This window comes from Panthera uncia, chromosome B1 (assembly GCF_023721935.1).
Source record: "Panthera uncia isolate 11264 chromosome B1, Puncia_PCG_1.0, whole genome shotgun sequence".
Lineage (NCBI taxonomy): Eukaryota > Metazoa > Chordata > Mammalia > Carnivora > Felidae > Panthera > Panthera uncia.
The window spans coordinates 58,440,965-58,460,904 of NC_064811.1; the positions used below are offsets into that span (position 1 = coordinate 58,440,965).

Genomic DNA, 19,940 nt, shown 5'->3' on the forward strand with positions numbered 1-19,940 from the left:
CTAGTATGGTGCTTGGTGCTGGCTGTTGGCTGGGCTTCATGTCTCCAGCAGAGGAGCTCTGCCCTGTTCTTATGGTGGCATCAGCATTTCAAGATTGCAGAAGTGGAAACATTTTTTTTCCTATTTATTTATTCAAGTGTAAATTACATAGAACGTTATATTAGTTTCAGGTATACAATATAGTGATTCAACAATTCCATACAATCCTTAGTGCTCATCACAGTAAGCGTACTCTTAATCCCCTTTATGTATTTCACCCTTTCTCCTTCCCACCTACCTTCAAGGGTTCTGGAATTTTTGCTTTGAAGTATCCACATCCCTTACATTCTATGGCCCAAAGCAGTATCAGCATGGAGCTAAGGGGTTTGGGAAGTAGGTTTCACTTCTTGAAGTGAGGAGCTTTTAAAAATTTGTGGTTATTTTTAATCTTTCATCATTATTTAACCTCTCTGGGATATTCAATTCTCTCATCTATAAGACACAAGCATCCCTTGTAAGGTGTCCAGATAATACACAGAAAGTTCATTGAGTTGTGTTGACACAAAGCAGGACTCAATTAGTGGTTGTTACTACCATTAAATTATATTGCAGCTCTGTTAGAGTAGGTAAATATTTTGAAGAAAGAAACATAAGATTACAGTTAAAAATAGGATTTTGTGTATGTGTGTGACTTACATGTGTGTACGGGTCTCAGGCTTGTGTGAAAATTCAACTAATAAAGTAGATTGTCTGTGAAATTTAAAAAGCCGACAATCTGAGCATTTCAAACAATCTAGATCCAACTGTACTTTAATTTTGCTCCAGATCTGGCATGGATTTTGGCAGGTCTAGGACAAGAGACCCATATTTGATAAGGAAGATCTCCAGATCTTTTATCACTATGTCTTTAGCAAACTCCTTAACAACCATGATGTCCAAAGCCTGTTTTTGAAGTTTTGGAAAACTAAATTATTTTGAATCTTTCAATAGTTGATTATCTTATCTTTGCATACGTCCTTGTTATCATCACAATATCTAGACATGTGGATAACCCAGCATTTCACTTGGTACAGGTGGAAAATAAGACTCAAAGAAATCAAGATTGTGTCTGAATAGTGTTTCTATAAAGGCCAATATCTGATCAGTCACTTGAATGTTGTCAAGATACTAAAACTTACCTAATTTTGAGATTGGAATAACTTGTTACTCCTCCTTAGTACGCGAAGACCGTTGTCTTAGTTTGTCCAGGCTGTTGTAAGAAAATACAATGGGCCTGTGCCTTATACACAACAGGAATTTATTTCTCACGCTTCTGGAAGCTGGAAGTCTGAGATCAAGGTACCAACATGGTTGAGCAACGGCTCCCTTGGATCTTAGACTGGTCTTGTCTCACATGGCAGAAGGCGCAGGGGAGTTCTGGGGTCTCTTTTACAAGGCCACTAATTTCACGCACGAGGTTTCCATCCTCATAACCTAATAACCGCACCTTCTAACACCATCACCTTGGGGCTTAGGATTCAAAGTGTAAATTTGGAGGAGACACAAATATTCAGACCACAGCAACCCTTTGTGAATCTGTGCCTTTGTATGCGTTTCTCTGTCTGGAACGTTCTGTCAGCCTTTCGTTTTGATGCACTTCCTTTCACCTTCAGCAACTCCAATGTTACTTCCCAGGTGAAGTCTTCTCTCCCCGCTCTCGCCTCTAAGTCCTCCCTCCTCTGCCTGCCGAGGGCCCCAGGTATACATCTAGGTTAACACAGATCACCTTCTAGTTTAGTCTATTTACATGTCTGTCTCCAAACAGGCTCTGAATTCCTCAAGAGCTGACACTCCATTTTTATTCTTTGACTATTCAATGTCCCGCAAAGGCTTTGGCAGGTGACACACGTTCACTGATGATTGTCAACAGAAAACACCTTATTATTATTACTGAGGCTAGGTTTACCTTCAGGCCACATTGGCCCTTCAGTAATCACTGATTCTTCAGCTAAATGCTGTTGTGGGTTGAATTATGGCCCCTCACGGCCACTCCCCAGACCCATAGGTTAAAGTCCCAACCCACAGTACCTCATTGAGAGGCAAGGTCTTTCCAAATTAGAGCGAGGTCAGGAGGGTGGCCCCAATCCAATATGTCTGGTGTCTCTATACAAAGGGGAAATCCAGAGGCAGACAATCACACAGGGAGAACACCGTGTGAAAATGAAGACAACCACCTCTAAGCCGAGGAGAGAGGCTTGGCACAGCTCCTTCCATCTGAACCCTCAGAAAGAACCGACTTTGTGTGCACTATGATTTGGGGCTTCTGGCCTCCAGAACTCCAAGACAAAAAACGGGTTCTTGTTTAAGCCACCCAGTCTGTGGTTCTTGGTCATGACAGAGTGAGGAGAATAATGCCAGTGCTTGGATATTTGATTTGTTCATTTAGGCAAACAAAAACAAAAACAAAAAAAATCCGACAACGTGGCCAGTGTGGAATAACAATGAAGGTCACTTATAAAATTACTTAAGGAAAAAAATGGGAGCTCCTAGTTCTCTGTTACTTATTTCAGCTTCAAGCCCATTAAAACTGCTGCTTTCATACCACAAGTAAACTGTGGTTTGCTATTTTTGACAGGACAAGAGTTATTATAGCCTGAACTTCAGTTTCTTTGTAGGTTACTTATGCTATAAGTGCGCCTGGAGCTTGGCAGATTCTATTATCACCTTGAGTGGGATTATGCCAAATAGGCCTAAAAGCTAAAAGCAAATACCACACTGGGGAAAAGCATCTTAATTACTTACTTTGTACAAACATGACCTTTAAAAAGTACATAGACATTCTTACTCCATTGTGTAAGCCACTGTTAACTGACTGGCATGGAACTCTTCACAATTATGCAGTTTCCCTCCCTAGGAAATAACAGGTTCATTTGTCCTTTCAATGAATTCATATCCTGCCCCCAAACATCAACCCCCCTTTCCCTTACGACAACAAAGCTCGAAAAGCAAACCCAGTTTCCTTATTGGCTTGTGGCAAACACACTACTTAATAAACTGCTCCTTTCATCCTTCAATGAAGAGGGAGTGCATGAACAACAAAAAATTCCCAGGGCTACAGAAAGCACATAAAAGAGGGCTGCGGTGTTGATTCCACCATTCAGACTAGGATCAAGATCAAGCACTGACATGGCTGCTGAGAGCTCACAAAGAAGATTCCTCCTGCTGGCTGTCTTTGCACTGAGCATCTTTGGTAAAGCAGCTACAGCTTTTGTATTTTCCTTCTAGGCATTGCAAAAATTTAGAAAAGATTCGAGAGCTGATGAGATTGTATTTAGCATTGAGCAAAATATAGCAACTGTAAAATTGAAACCTTGGCAGAACATGTATTTAGATTGTGGGGTGTCAAAGAATTTCTTGTTGGATTAATTTTAAAAATATGTTTAGCTTCCTGGATTTATTGAACTGGAAGGATCTGTGCTTGTCTTACTCAAGATAACAGCAGGAGCATTACTGCAAATAAGTTTAGGGGTATTTATTGCAATGATAGTGGACAGATAGAAAGTGCCTCTTTCAACTGATAGAATTCACATAAAATTTTTATGTCGAAAACTTTTCATAGAAGGAAATCAAGTTGATTGAATCTGTAAATAAGTTATTTTATTGACCATGCATACTTTTAAGCAATGAATTATTGGTCTAGTGCGCGTATCCATTCCTCAAACATCGTAGATGTTTAATAAATGTTTGTTTATAAAAATAGCAGGTGATTAGATTTGCATGCTTGTCTCTCTAAATTAGCCTACCGGTACTTATTTTGGGAACTGGGTGTCCTGCTGCATGGATAAAGGAAAAACATAACCGCTATCTTTGTTCTTACTCGGGGTTTTGCCATTCTTTTCTTACACAGCCAATCTCTGTGAGGGGCAAGAGTTGCGATGTCAGTGTATTCAGACACATTCTGATCTTATTTCTCCGAAATTCATTAAACATGTCCAGTTGATACCCGAAGGTGTTCACTGCAGCAGGAAAGAAATCATGTAAGTAGTAAAGGTGCGGAGGAGAATGGTAGCCTCCAGGATTGGGCTTTGCAACGCGGACATTCGCATTAAAAAAAATACAGTACGTTGGGAGTACCAGAGACCAGGGCCCTGAGCATGATTCATGTACAGTGTGGGAAGATAAGTGTCCAGTGGTTATGCTCTCGGAAAATGTCATGTACCCTCTCCAAAAAAGTAAAATGCTCTCAAATGGGAACATGATTAGTGTGTGAACTCTTTTGAGTGGCCTTTGAAGTCAAAGAACATGTGCAAGAAGCAAAGTTACATGGTCCTCAGTAAGAATACATGGGTGATTCTTGATTTTCTAGAGATCTCTCTATTATACACTTGGGCAACATAGTGAGTCCGTATGGCTTAGTGGCTCTCAAAGCCGGTGTGACAATCTTTCTGAAGCGTCAGAAATAAGCTCAACAAATATAGAGCTTAGAGGCTGGGGAGAACACTTCTGCATTTTATTGAAACTTTTTAAAATTTTGAACTATATCATACATAGTGTTTTGGTTCACTCCTAAGTAATAAATTATCACAACTCAGTGGCATAGAATAAACCCATTTATTATCTCAAAGTTCTGTAAGTCGGTAGGCCAATGGCTTGACCAGGTTCTTTGCTTAGGGTTTCATAAAGCTTAAATTAAGATGTCAGCTGGGCTGAAGTCTTGTCTGGAGGATCTGGGAGGAATCCACTTCCAAGATGATCTATGCTGTTGGCTGAAATCAGTTCTCTGCAGTTGTAGGATTGAGGTATCCATATTCTTTCTGGCCATTGGCTCATGGTCACTCGAAGCTCTTAGAGGCTACTCTCAGTTTCTTCCACGTAGCTTCTTCCATATCCATGACTAAGAATCTATCCCACACTGATCTGATCTCATGCTTCAAATATCTCTCTTCAGCTACTAACCAGAGATAACTCTGCTTTTAGGGCCCACGTGGTTACATGTGAATTATCTCTCTTTGGATTAATTTAGTCAACTCATCAGTAACCTTAATTGCATCTGCCAAATCCCTTTGCCGTGTAACATGACATAATCATGGATGTAATATCTCATTGTCTTCCTGGAGACGAGGGAGGAAAGCTTGGTGAGTCTTAGGATTCTGTCTAACATGCATACAAAAGAGTATATAAATATATATGCATGCAGTTTAAAGATCAGTAATAAAACAAAATCTGTTCACTTGCCACCCAGGCCAAAATCTAGAATATAATTCGTATATCAGAAGCCTGAACATGCAAAACACCTATTTGGTGTTTGGGTTGAATTGTGTCCTCTCTAAATTTGTATTTTGAAGTCTTACCAACCAAAAGCTCAGAGTGTGACTGTATTTGGGGATAAGATCATTAAAGAGGTAACTAAGGTTAAGTGAGGTCATAAGGCTGGGCCCTAATCCAACATGACTAGTGTCCTTATAAGAGGAATAGACACTAGAAATGCACACACACACACAAAGAAAAGGACTGTGAGGACACAGCAAGAAAATGGCCATCTGCAAGCTAAGGTGAGAGGCCTCAGAAGAAACTAAACCTGCCAATACCTTGATCTTGAACTTAAAGCCTCCATACTGTGAGATACTAAGTTTCTGTTGTTCAGGCCACCCCGTCTGTGGTATATTGTTGCAGTCCTAGCAAACTAATACACCTTCGGAATCATATACCCATCCCAAGCTAAGAAATAACTACTATTTGAGCTGCTGTTTCTTGCTTTTTAAAAATCATTATACCATCTATGTATGAAATCTAAAACAATTACAGTTTTGCCTGTGTTGTGGATTGAATGTGCGTGAATTGAATGTGGATTGAATGAATGCACCCCCGAATTCATATGTTGAAATCCTAAGCCACAGCGTTACAGTTATTAGGAGGAGGAAACATTGGGAGGTGATTGGGTCATGAGGGTGGGGCCCTCATCACTCAACAAAGGGATTAGTGCCCTTAAAAAAGAGACCACAGAGAGCTCCCTAACCTTCTGACATGTGAGGACAGAGTAAGAATGTGGCCTTCTATGAACTAGGAAGCAGGTTCTCACCAGACACCAAATCCATGGCACTTTGACCAAGAACTTCCCAACCTCCAGAACTGTGAGAAACGGTATTTGTTAAGCCACCCAGTCTGTGGTGTTTTTTATATATATATAGCAGCCAAAATGGGCTAAGACAGCCTGCTTTTGAACTTCAGGACATCATGCTGTATATACTCTTTGACTTAATTCTATTATTCAACATTTTACTCTGCAATACATGCATTCTGATATGTTTAGCTGTCCTTTATTCAGTTTAAATGACACTTAGTATCCCGTTGTAGGAATACTAACTCAACAAATACCAAATTTGCTTATCCAGTCCACTGTTGGATAAGCACATTTGGGTTCTACCCACGTTTTTGCGATTATCAACATCCTCCATATATGGTTCAGGTATATGAGCGTTTCTCATATTACTTGCTGGGTTTCATTTAAGGTTTGCACATCTTTGACCTTATTAGGTTATGCCACACTGTATTACAAAGTAACAGTACCAATGAACACTCCTTCCTACATAAAACCATTTGTTGTTTCACATTTGGCCAATATCTGTTGTTGTTAACCTGATGGGTATATAACGGTATCTTTTATTGCTCGTTTAATTTGCATTTCTCTGTTATTAATGACATTGAGTGTTTTTTTTCCATGTGTTCATAAGCATGTATGTTCCCTTTTATGTGAAATTTCTGTTCATTTCTTTGCTTCTTTTCCCACTAGGATACTATCATTTCCCTATTGGTTCACAGGTATTTTTTTACATATTCTGGGTATTAATCGCTTGTCAGATTTAGGGATAGCAAAACTCATTTTCCAATTTGCGGCTCGTATTTTCCTTCTTTCTATGGTGTCCTTTCAATTAATGTAAATTTGTATTTTTTACATACCGAGTTAAACAATATGCTTTTTTTTTTTTTTTTCTGGTTGGCATATTTAGTGTCTTGTTTCAAAAAAACTTTCCTTCACAGACTTCACAGAAATATTCTGCTATATTGTCCTCTAAAACTTTTACAATTTTTTTCCATTGTATTTAAGACTTTAACCCACCTGGAACTGATTTTAGTATGTGATGTGAGAGATTTGTTCAATTTTATTTTATTTTTCCGAATAGTTCATCAATTATTCCAGCACTACTTATTAAGATATCATCATTTCCCCACTGATACGCAGGGCTAATTCTTCGGTAAATTGAGTTCCCCTCAATTCTGAACCCTCTATTCTGTCCCATTAATCGATTTGTCTTTACTTGTGCACTATCTTTAACATTTTATAGTAATTCTTAACATAAAGAAAGGAAAATTCTTCCATTGTCTTCAGAGCACATTTTCTTGGATTTTTGCTCTTCCATATAAATATTAAAATCAGCTTGCAAATTTGCACTAATTACATCATAATTTTGAGTTTCTTTGACATTATAGATTAATTTGTGAATTATTGACATCCTCATGATTCTGAGTTATTTCAAGAACATAGAATCCCATTTTATCAATCCCGTAGAAACACACTTTATCAAGGTCTTCTTTTAATGTCTTGAACCAAAGTTTTATGATTTTCTCCATAAAGGTCTCCATTTCTTTTGTATTATTAAAAAAAACCCCACATTTCTAGTCATTTTATATATTTTTAAAATTTTTTTTCATGTTTATTTATTTTTGACAGAGAGAGACAGAGCATGAGTGGGGGAGGGGCAGAGAGAGAGGGAGACACAGAATCCAAAGCAGGCTCTAGGTCCCGAGCTGGCCGTATAGAGCCTGACGCGGGGCTCGAACTCACGACTGTGAGATCATGACCTGAGCCAAAGTCGAACGCTCAACCGACTGAGCCACCCAGGCGCCCCCATTTTATATTTTTTGATGCTATTGTAAAGGATAACTTTATAAAATTTTGTTCTAGTTGTTATTAGCATTTAGACCAAATTTTGTATTGATTTCGTAACCACCAACTCTTTACTTGAGTAGTTTATCTGGCGATAATGGCAGTTTACTTTCCTCCTTTGCAACTTTATGCCTTTTATCTTTCTAGCTTTGTGGAAATGACTGTGGTGATAGCATGTATCCTTATCTTCTTTCTGCTTTCAAATGAAATACTTTCGAGGTTTTACCACTATGTATGATGCTTTGTGGCTATCTGTGTATTAGTAATTTGCTAAGGGGTTATTATTACGTTATTATCATTATCGTTTTTATTATGATCTGGTCCTCCATTCATGCAATGAACTTCAAAGAGGTAGAGATTTGTGGTTCTGCGAAGTAGAGTTTAAGACTATAGAAGCAGGGTGTCCTAGCGGCTCAGGTGGTTAGGCATCCGCTCCCGATTTTGGCTGAAGTCATGATCTCACAGTTTCGTGAGTTTGGCCCTGCATCAGGCTCTGCGCTGACAGTGCAGAGCCTGCTTGGGATTCTCTCTTTCTCCCTCTCTCCCTCTCCCACTCAGCTGTCTCTCTCTCAAAATAAATAAATAAACTTAAAAAAAAAAAAAAACTATAGAAGCAACTTAAGCTTCAGAATTAATTTAAATAAGCAATTTATGTTCTCCTCTCCCCCAGTAATAAATGAGACTTTAATGAGGTCCCAAAAGCTAACACAATTAGCCCAGGTATAATGATAAAGAATATAGAGTAAGTGGTTGATAACTGGAATCCCGGAAGATATCACCCTTGTGTAGATTTTCCAGTCTAACAATTGTGTAGCATAAGTCTACTAAATGTTTGCTGCATACTTGATATCTGAAAAACTTTAAGAAAAAATTTTATCTTTAATTGATTTTTAAAATTTCATTGTGTATACTGGTATGACTGAAAGTCATATTCCAATAATAGTATTAATGTAGTTTGAGAAATCCATATGTCCATTTTAAGTATAAAATTTCATGTTGATATCATTTTAATCAATACATTTAAAACATTATTCAATTATGTACAATTATTACTTAACCAAAATGCTCTTTTTTTTTTTTTTTTTCCAGAGTCACATTGGAAGATGGGAAATTAATTTGTTTGGATCCTAACGCTGAATGGGTGATGATTATTATCAAAAAGATTATCAACAGGTATAATTAACGCCAAGGATTCTCATATTTGAAGGATTCTCATATTCAAACTCCCTTTCTTTTCTTTTAATTAAAGATATCTATGAATATATACAGACTCTGCCATAGATTAGAATAAAATTACAGTAAGATTAGAATGAGTCTATACCGGAGAATCCAAAAGTGCGGTCCCAAGACCAGCAGAATTATCATCACCTGGCAACTTGTTAGAAATTCACATTCTTAGGCCTCAGCTTAGACATACTGAAATCAGAAACTGGGTGTCGGGCCCAAACACCTGTGTTTTAGTAAGCCCTCCAGGAGATTCTGATGCATGACCAAGTTTGAGAACCATTGGTTCCTACCTTCTATTTAACATGATATCCAAGTTGACCTGTGTTATAAGTATCCCCATTAAATATAAAAATGATCTAATATTGCTAGAAACTATCTTATGCAGATAAGGTAGGCAGGCAATAGACACATTTGGTGAAAGAAGTTTTAAGGAAAAAAAAATCCCTTTAGAAAAAAAAAATTTACTTCCAGCACAACATTTCTAGAATCTAGACTTCACATGGAATTTGCAAATTGGTGAATGGAGAAGATACATTAAGGACAGGCAGGTGATAATGGGAGTGTATTTGGATTAACTTGTGGGAAAAAAAGTCATGGTAGGATTTCTAAGCCAACGCAGTGCATAAGACAGAGATTATGACTCATATTAGAAAAACTAAATTTTGTGGGTTTTTAAATTAAAAAATGAAAAGGGAGTGCCTGGGCGCCTCAGTAAGTTGAGTGTCCCACTCCTGATTTCGACTCAGGTCATGATCCCAGGGTTATGGGGTCACCAACCACCCCCCCCCTCCCACCGCCGCCCCGACCCCACCATCAGGCTCCTCACTGAGCTTGGAGCCTGCTTAAGTTTCTCTCGCTCCCTCTCCTTTTGCCCCTTTCCCCCACTTACACTCTCTGTCTCTAAAATAAAAACAGTTAATTAATTAATTAATTTAAAAAAGGAAAACGAATTAAGGGTATGTGGAACTATGATTCACCAGGGGATCACCTTGGCAGTTGAGTAGTATAATGTGGTGGGAAGAGCTCGGGTTTGTGACTCATAGAGCTATGGGTTAGTGTTCCAGATCCACAACTATAATTTATGTCATTTTGGATAACTCACTTAACATCGAGATTTACATGATTTCATTTGTTCTTACTTTGCTCTATCATGGGATAATATATGTAAAGTGCTTAATTATGGCTGCTATCTGTTTTTAGCTTACCAAATACACGAGATTTTTTCTTTATTCTTCTGGGTTATTTCTTATTTTCTTACAAGGGGCCACACATGGGAAATCCTGTGTATCTGTATAGTCACCTGTTACTCTGTTTGTATTGTAGTGCCCCTAACTGATGGTCACACAAGGAACATCACATCCTGTGGATATCGGAAGCCCTCGGTATCATCGTGAGCTTGGACATCCTCCAGAGGTTTCTTTCAGAGTAGCATCAAGTTATGCTAATTTCTGACTAAAATGAACTGCCTTCTTTACTTATTCTGACAACCTAAACATTATTTTCAGGCAGGTGGTTGGCTACTTGTGAGGGAATAATGGAAGGGAGGGTTATGAAATTTCCATTATGTTGTAAGAATACTCTCTAAACTCATATAGTAGGTTAGAGGTTTCCTAGTTAGGCTCACTACATCTTAGTAGAGTCCACCTTTTCCATGCTGTGCCCTACCAGTTAACTTCCTAAGGCACTCTGGCATTTGATCACTGCTTTTCACTTGACCCTATCCTTTGATATTATTCTCAATGACATCAACATTTTTTTGATTAACTTATCAACACTCTGGCCTTTGGATTGCTTGAACTTTTAAGTTCCAAAGGCTTTAACTTGCTCCCCATTTTAGTCATCCACAACCTTGGATCTCAGTATAAATAAGGTTGTTTATCTACAGCTGTCAAAACTGCAATGCTCCTTTTACAGGAATTTTTCATTCATTATAAGATCTATGCATTTAATAAGAAGAAAATGGGGTTCATACAGTTGTATGATAGACTGGTCTTAAATTTTAAGAATTTACTCTTAAATAAAGCAAACCTGATAGATAACCTCAGCCAAGAGTAGAGGCAACCCACCCTAGGAAACTGTAAAGTCATCAGGTTGGAAGAGGAAGGGAAGGAAATTTAAGACCATTGAGACCCAAGGAAGATCATGAGGATGATGCCTCGGAAAGATGAAATAGGATATGCAGAACTAAGGCTGTGTTTTAACCATTTAACTTCTTTTAGGTAGAATTTCTGGATATGCAACACCATATTGAGAGAATATATATGTATATAATTTTTTTTATCGTTCTGAAAATAAAAATGTTTTAACAGATGAGTGATGTTCTCAGTTGGGGCTGCTAACAAATTACCCTAGACTGGGTGGCTTGAGCAACAACTTACTTCTCATAGTTCTGGGAGCCAGGAGTCCAAGATCAGGGTGCCAGAAAGGCCAAGTACTTGAAAAGGTCCTCTTCCTGGTTTACAAATAGCTATTTCCTTGCTGTGTCTTCACATGGAGGAAGAAGAGAGCTAGCTCTCTGACCATTTTTTTTAAATAAGGGCACTAATACCATACATGAGGGTTCTACTCTCATGACCCAGTTACTTTCCAAAGGCCGCACCTCCAAGCACGATCACATTGAGGTTAAGATTTCCACATACGAACTTTGGAGGGACGCAAACATTCAGTCCATAGCGGAAATGAATTCAGTCCCTAGACACTGGAGTCCTCAGGACTTCCTCTTGTCATCTGTTATGTTTTTGCCTCTCTCTGCTGGCCTGGGGTTTCTCTTTTTTCTCTGATTTTTGGGTCTCTATGACAAGTCATCCACAAAAAAATAACTTGCTTTCCCTAAGATTCAATGTCTGATTCCCGAAAGAGAAGATCTCATTGGCTATATCGAGCCAGGTGTCCACAGAGGTCCAATAAACTGTGGCAAGGGATAGTGGTCGCATGGTACAAACATGGAATCTGGGACTCACCACTGTAGAATGAAGAAATGGTTCTCAGGGAAGCGAGAGTTTTTATGAATTGAATCCTTCGAAGGATTCGATCACTCCATGTGTGTCTTCATGCGTGAAAGGGAAACACAAAGACAAATGAGAAAATGCATTTCCTCAGGAGAGACTCTTGTGCCTTCAAGAGGTGATATGCATGCATTGGAAGAGCCCTGGGAAAAAGGTCGAAGGTCTGCAATTCTGAACAAGTATCTTCACTTCTCTACACTCCATTGTAAATGTGAAAACGTGGCAAACAAAACAAAATCAAATCCTTTTCGTTCCTGCTCAGGATTGTTAAGAGGAGATGCTAAAATAAAATTGCTTTGAAAATAAGTGTGAAAAATCATGAAGTATTGTATATCAACAATTAGCCCTCAAGTCGGGCTTGCTGCAGGAACTATCTCAGGACCACAAGCACAAGACTGAATATTTTAGAATATCAAATTCCAAATTTCAAGAGAAAGGGATCTAATCGGCACAGTTTATGTCATGTATCCACTCAGGGTCTAGCACCCTAGAACAGAAGAGTGTAAACACACCACGGAGACATGGTCAGGAGCCACCCCAGGATGAGGCAGGCCATTTCCGGAGTAGCTGGTAGACAGCTCCGTGGGCTTAAGCAATAGATTAGATTCAGCTAGAGAGACCATTGTTTTACGTGAATCTAAGATGCGCTAGAGAGATGCAAATACAGAATGTACAAAAAGAAGATTGAGACTTCAAGAATGGTATTGAGAATATCTAAATTACTTCTGAAACGAATTCCAGACAATGAGGGGAGAAGAATGGATGAAAAGTAATATTTGAAACAATAATGACTAAGAATTTTGTAGACAGATGAAATTTTCATATTTAGAAGCCCAACAAATTCTAAGCATCATAGAAACATAAAATTCATACCTCACTACATTGTAATAAACCTGCCAGATCCAAAATACAGAGAAAAGACCTTAGAATGAATAAGCATGACCTATACCGTGTGGCAAGTGTTTCCAGAAGGAGGGCTGAAGGAAAGGTCACACCTGCGGTACGTCTTTGGAATACGTACGTGGTTTTTTAAAAACGGAATTGCTGTGGGAGCGCCTGGGTGGCTCAGCCCACTCTTAGTTTCGACTCAGGTTTCTCACAGTTTCTCACAGTTTTCGTGGGTTTGAGCCCCCCTCTTTCTCCCTTACTCTCTGCCCCTCCTCCACTCGCCCTGTCTATACGTCTCCCTCAAAATAAATAAAATAAACTTAAAAAATAAACTAAAATGGAATTGCTGTGGATGAAATAGTTGTAAAAGAATATCAGATTGCTGTGGCCTTTTATGCACATTTATGAAGAATCAAGGTCACCAAATTTGGCTTGTGTTAATTATGCCTAAAGGATACAGTGAACTCCTAAGAAGAAGCCACGGTTAGTGATTCATTTATGTGACTAATTTTACTAGAAATCTTTTACTTCCTTATGTTGGTGGTTTGACACCGTCTCACACATGTTACATTTTTTCACTATGATTTTCTTAGGTTCAACGAATTTTTCAAAATGTAACCTGCTTGGATGTATTGAGAAAAGTGTACCTTCATTACTGCCCCACCACCACCACCCTGCCCCACCCCTCTTCATGTGTTCTTCTGGGGAAGTGGTAAAAATCGGTAGTTAAAACAGGATTTGAGGCAGATAGATCCTATTTCAGAATTTCAGTGTCTTCTTCTATAAAATGTCAACACTAGTATGTATTTTAGAAAACAAATGAAAAGAACTAAAGAGGTGAATGCCTTTCATCTCTTTCTGCTCTAGGGACCACATCACACTGCTCGTACTTGTTGTGAAGCTAGTCTCCGTTTCTTGGCTTAAAGCTCATATTCATACTGTTGTCTCCACTTAAATTGGTTCCCCTTGCCCTGCCTCCTTCCCCTGAACCTGACCTAACATACAAAGGAACTAAGATTTGAGGGATGATCTTAGTTTGTATATCACCTCCTCCAGGGCGCCTTTCCGTCCCCCTTAAGTCTGGGTTATTTGCTCCTCAATTACATAAACTGTCAAAATAACAATTGCTTCACATTTGAACTTATTTCACAGAGGAAGTTTTAAAATCAACATGACCAACTGACTTGCCAGATATTATAAAACCAGATCGTGGCAGAGCCAAGGCGAGAAGCCAGGAATCCTGATTTTTATCCTCCATTACTCCATTATCTCCATTACTTCCGCTTTAGTTAACAGAACCAGCTCCACCCTGGTTACACCCAGACTGTGGGATGCTGAGACATAAAATCTCCAGAAAGAGACCCTCTGTGTGTTTCTGGGTGAGGTGCATTTCTTCCTCATGACACGGCAGTTCATCAGGCTGTTTAAGACATCCTGACTGCTACTCCTTGCCAGCAATAGCAGTCTTCCCCCACTAGGTCGTCACATGCTATAATCTTGATCTGGACTGCTGCCTGTCTTCTGTATTTTCTTCTTGGTGCCAATAAAAATATGCTATCATTTTAATTTAGCCGAACCTCCTTCCAGAACTCATCATCCCCACAGGGATTTTTCTCCTCTCTTGAGATTCAATTCTTGTCACTGCTGAAAAGAATTGTCCCCTTACCTTGCATCCTCATCCTGCCCTGAAACACACAATCACCCATGACGATGCCCTACCCCATGGGCCAGAGAGCTCAAGGTGAAGGAGATGCGTTTGTTATTTTCCCCAGACCCACTGTTCCTCTGGTTTTCTATTTTATTACATACAGTTCATCCAGCTGCCTAAGCGAGGGATTTAGGGGTCATCATAGACTGACCTTGTCCTGCCCCACATCCAGCCAGGCTCTAGGTGCTGCCTCTTCTCCACTCTTTCCCACACTCATCCAGCCTTCCTTTCTCTTCCCTCTGCCACTGTCTTAATTCTGGCCTTCTCAAACTTTCAACCATTTCCCTGAAATACCTCCAAACTAGTATCCATGACTCCAGTCTGCTCCTATTCCAATCCATCTTATTCACTGCAAAGTGATTGTTCTAAAACACAGGTATCAGTAGATGAGATGAATCTCTCATCTATAAGGCAGGCCAATAATTAAGAATGACCATTAATCAGATCCTTTGTGAAAATTATCCATTATTAAGATTTGCTTCGAAACACATTGGATGGACCCAGGTCTGACCCATTTTTCTTGGTGTCATTCAAATTTTGATACCCCTGAGGCCATCTGGTCAAAAAAGGGACCCATATTCCTACTGTCACTTAATTTTATTTAATTTGCTATTTCTGGGCTCAAACTTACATCAGCAAATAGATACATGTGTCATATTTATTGAAAGAAAATGTGTACATGGTAAATATTTTAAGAGTTTAAGTGGGGGCACCTGGGTAGGTCAGTTAGTTAAGTGTCTGACTCTTGGTTTCAGCTCAGGTCATGATCTCATGGTTTGTGGGATTGGGCTGCACATCAGGATCCATGCTGAGAGTGTGGAGCCTGCTTGGGATTCTCTCTCTTCCTCTCTCTCTGCCCCTCCCCAGCTCACGCACATGTTTCTCTGTCTCTGTCTCTCTCTCTCTCTCTCTCTCTCTGTCTCTCTCTCAGAATAAATAAACTTAAAAAAAAAGAAATAATGATTTAGTGACATTTATGTATTCATTTCTTGTGTATACAAGTCATACGAGTATACCTATAGCATAAGTTTATAGAACAGGAACTTCTGGGCTTGCCTGGATGGCTCAGTCGGTTAAGTGTCTGACTTCAGCTCAGGTCATGATCTCATGGTTGGTCAGTTTGAGCCCCGTGTCAGGCTCTGTGCTGACAGCTCAGCATCTGACTCGATTTTGGCTCAGTTCATGGTCTCACGGTTTGTGGGTTCGAGCCCCGAGCCAAGTTCCATGCTGACAGCACAGAGCCTACTTGGGATTCTCTGTCCCTCTCTCTGCCTCTCCCCTGCTTGCATGTGCTTTCTCTCTCTCTCTCTCAGTCTCTCCAAAATAAATAAACAAACATGAAAAAAATTTTAATGCAAAAGAAGTACAATGAGTAGAGAAAGAGAGAAAGAATTTCAAAGTTTAGAAAGAGAAAAGAACAGATCCTGATGACGGCATCTATGTGCTAATGACTCCCAGACCTAGAACGCCACCCTTGAACCCTCTCCTGAACTCCATACTTGTGCATCTAACTTCCTACTGAACAACTCCACTTCAGTATCTAACAGACGTCTTGAAATTGATATATCCAAAATGGAACTCTTGGTCAGCCCCCAAAATCTGGTCTGCCTGCAAGTCACCATTATTGTTGATGGCAATTTAGGCTTCCAATTGTCCAGGCCAAAAATCTTGGAGTTTTTCTTGACTTCTTTTTACCCACACATTAGACATTATTTTTGTCAGAAACCCCTGGAGAATCTACCTGTAAAATATATCTAGAATCTGACCACTTTCCACCACGTCAGCTATTACCTCCCTGGTTTGAGCTAGCCTTACCTCTCACCTGGGGATACCATAACCTCCAAATTGACTTCTGCTTCTATACTTGCCACCCTCACCCCCACAGTTTATTTCAAAACGATAGCCACAGTGGTGTTTTTAAAACATAGACCAGATAATGACATTCTTTTACTCAAAACTTTTTGATAACTTCCCATCTCACTCACAGAAAAACCCAAGTTCTTATAATAGCCAACAAAGCCTTAGGTCTGCCCTTCCCCACTCCCCCCAAGGGTCTCCCCTGAAAATAATATATTCCAGGCAGAAGAAACAAGCCACGCAAAGGCCCTAAAGCAGGGTATGTATGAGTTGTTCAGGGGTCATTAAGCAAGTCAATGTGCCTGAAGAGAGTGATCGAGGAGAACCCAGCAGGAGGTGAGGTCCTATTGTTAGTGAGGGTATTAGGGACTGAATGTTTGTTAACTCTGGTTGTTTCCTCTGCCTGGAATATATTATTTCCAGATATCTCTGTGGCTAACTCTCTCACCTCTTCTAGTCTTTGTTCAAATGTCAGTTTCTCAAGTCTACTCTAATCAGCTTATTTATAATTGCTACCTACCCTCACCACCACCCTTGGGTCCCCTTATCTTACTCTCTGTTTTGTTGTCCCATCAAACCTTCTAAAGGCACTTTACAAGGAGTTGTTCATATAGTGGGAACTCAGACAGACAGGGCAGGAGCAATGAGAGTATGGTCAGAGTGGCTTCAATTGCCCAGGAGAACCAGGGGACAGGGTGGGTGGGTGGAATCCAAAGAAGAGGTCACACAGGAGCTGAGATTTGAAAGGTAAGTGGGAGCTTGATGAAGTAGGCATTTAGTAGTGAGTGGACTTTGAAAACTGAATAAGCCTTAGCCCCCCAAAATGATTGCAATAGTGGAATCTCAAGCATTACAACAGAGCAATGGGGAAGAAATTTAGGGGCAGGTGGATAATTAAGGGGAAGAAATAAGGAAAAAGCTGGTCTTACTCTCTTTGGGCAGATGGGATTCTGGCTGGCTAGGGGACTGTATTTCATGAGGGTTTGTTCCCAGCTTGTTAGTTTAAATAATAGGATGTCACCCCATTTGACTTTGCTATTGCTAACTTCTCTTCTATATGTGGGAATTGTCTTAAGAAATATATCCCCAAATATCTATATCTTAATAACTCTGAACAGATGTTTATGCCCAGACTTCTAATCCTTCTGACAGTTAAATGAGGTGATGCACTATTCAACCCAACTGAGATCTAGAAAATGACCAGCTTGCTTCACATTTGAGAGGTAAGTACTATCTATTCAAACCATGGTCACCCCAAGGCAAGTCAAATTTGCTCTCTGACCGCATTTCCCCTCCATCCCTTAACTTACACTCAAAATTGGTGACTGTCAACACTCCAGGCAATTTTTTCTTATATTTAGGGATTCTGTTTTCATATGTATATGTGCAATGTCATCCTGTTTCTCGGAAAAGTGCCTTTTCCATCTATTCAGTAGCTACAGCAAGGTGTTCTAGTCAAGGCCAAGCTAGATTTTAAAGTCTGTGAGGCTATTTGTATAGCTGTTAAGCTGACAAATTTCACCTTGTATTAAGTGATTATGGATATCTTTTTTGGGTGGCAGGAGGGGATGGCCTAGAAGAAGAGAGAAGCAAGGAAGGCAGAATAAAGCCAGCAGGGAAGAATTGATATCCTCTTTACTTTGCTTGTGAAGTTGTGCGGGACCTCAGTGGAGAACAGGAGATAGGACCAGAAGACCCAACCTCAGATACCTGACAAGACTCAGTACAAGCAGAGCTTAATGCATTTATCTGTCAGGTTAAAGAAAGAAAAGATTATATGTACCTGTATTGACATGATTCATTTGGAGAAGGACACTTTTGCTGTATGGCAAATTTGGTTGTAACAAATTTGACAAAATGGCACAAAAAAGGGTTGTGTTCAAAGATTAAGAATGAAGACTTGGTTCAGGGATGGCCTGTTATGAATTATTACCTTTCTGGGGATTTGCTTCTTTCATTGTCCTTCGAAAGAAGTTCTAAGAAAATTATATAAACTAGTCTTTCACAAAAACCTCATCTCAGAAATGGAGAGAAAGTGGTAAGGTGAGGACAGTGAATGTGGCAGATAACTATACTGCTTGTATGCAAAGTGGGAAAGAGCTGATATACCCAATTTTTATGTATATAAAATATATCCCATACTGGTGGGATATATTCCCAAAGGGTTCGTGGAAGACTAGACAGGTTCACGGAGAAATGGGACAAGTGAGTTCCCTCTCTAAAACTCCAATGTGAGATTATTTACTGAAACCAAGAACTTGTTCTTTAAAAAAAAAGAAACAAAATTGATAAACTTTCTACAGACTCCATCAAGAAAAAAAGAGAGGCACCTGGGTGTCTCTGTTGGTTGGTTAAGTGTCAGACTTAAGCTCAGGTCACGATCTCGTGGCTCATGGATTTGAGCCCAGTGTTGGGCTCTGTGCTGACAGCTCAGAGCCTGGAGCCAGCTTCAGATTCTGTGTCTCCCTCTCTCTCTGCCCCTCCCCTGCTCACACTCTGTCTCTCTCTGTCTCTCAAAAATAAATAAACATTAAAAAATTTTTTTAAGAAAAAAAAAGAGAAAGAAGCCACATAAATAAAATCAGAAATGAAAGATGAGAAAGAACAAGACCATTTTATTTACATATAACACAGCAAAGGCCAAAAAAGCAGCCACCATGAAAAGGTCTTTCACAGTTAGACTGATGCAAAGGCAAGTGCAATGAAGAACGAAGTGGGTACAGCACAGGAATATATTCTTGTGACTCAGAATTCTGGCAAAAAAAAAAAAAAAAAAAAGACTATCACGAGAATTAGTCGAGCATACTGGCAGCCCTTGCTTTGTATGATTCTGGTTCCAGTATGCACAAATTTCTTAAATGGTCATTTTTGTAACCCTACACCTCTGTGCAAAGTGAGGACAGAGCGGCCTATATCGTATAGAGACAATATTATAGACATATAGACACATAGACAAAATTTAATGAATGTTCCACCATGCAAGGCAGGGAGAGGGAGAGTAACCCATTACTGGTAAAGAGGAAACTCTAAATTTAAAATAACAGCAATAACATTAATGACAACAGAGAATACTTACTGAGCACTTATTATATGCCAGGTACCTTAGAATACCTTTTTTACTCTACGTTCTCAAATTTCTATAACAATCTTATGATGTAAGCACTGTTATTATCCCCCCAAGCAGATACAATGGAATGGAGAGATTTAATAATCTCGTAATGTAGAATAAACAAATAACTGTTTTATTTAAGTTTAACCAGTTTCCAAGGCCAGATTCTAGAAAATGGAGAGCAAAAAGAATCTTTCATGGTCTTGGACCAACCCAGCTTTATGCCTATTAGTAAATGAAAAC

General features: G+C 39.4%; 3 protein-coding genes across 5 annotated transcripts in view; all 3 read left to right on the forward strand.

The window, feature by feature from the left end:
• Nucleotides 1-19,940, forward strand: part of MTHFD2L (methylenetetrahydrofolate dehydrogenase (NADP+ dependent) 2 like) — a 460,807-nt gene that overhangs the window by 165,626 nt on the left and 275,241 nt on the right. The window lies entirely within an intron of this gene.
• LOC125922825 (growth-regulated alpha protein-like) overlaps nucleotides 1-19,940 on the forward strand; it is a 118,904-nt gene that overhangs the window by 8,221 nt on the left and 90,743 nt on the right. The gene's annotated exons all lie outside the window — the stretch shown is intronic.
• Nucleotides 3,021-11,409, forward strand: LOC125922827 (interleukin-8-like). Its single transcript, XM_049630644.1, has 4 exons — nucleotides 3,021-3,208; nucleotides 3,866-3,995; nucleotides 8,993-9,076; nucleotides 10,454-11,409. Exons 1-4 carry the CDS (start codon nucleotides 3,145-3,147, stop codon nucleotides 10,464-10,466), a joined length of 291 nt encoding a protein of 96 aa, XP_049486601.1. The 5' UTR covers nucleotides 3,021-3,144; the 3' UTR covers nucleotides 10,467-11,409.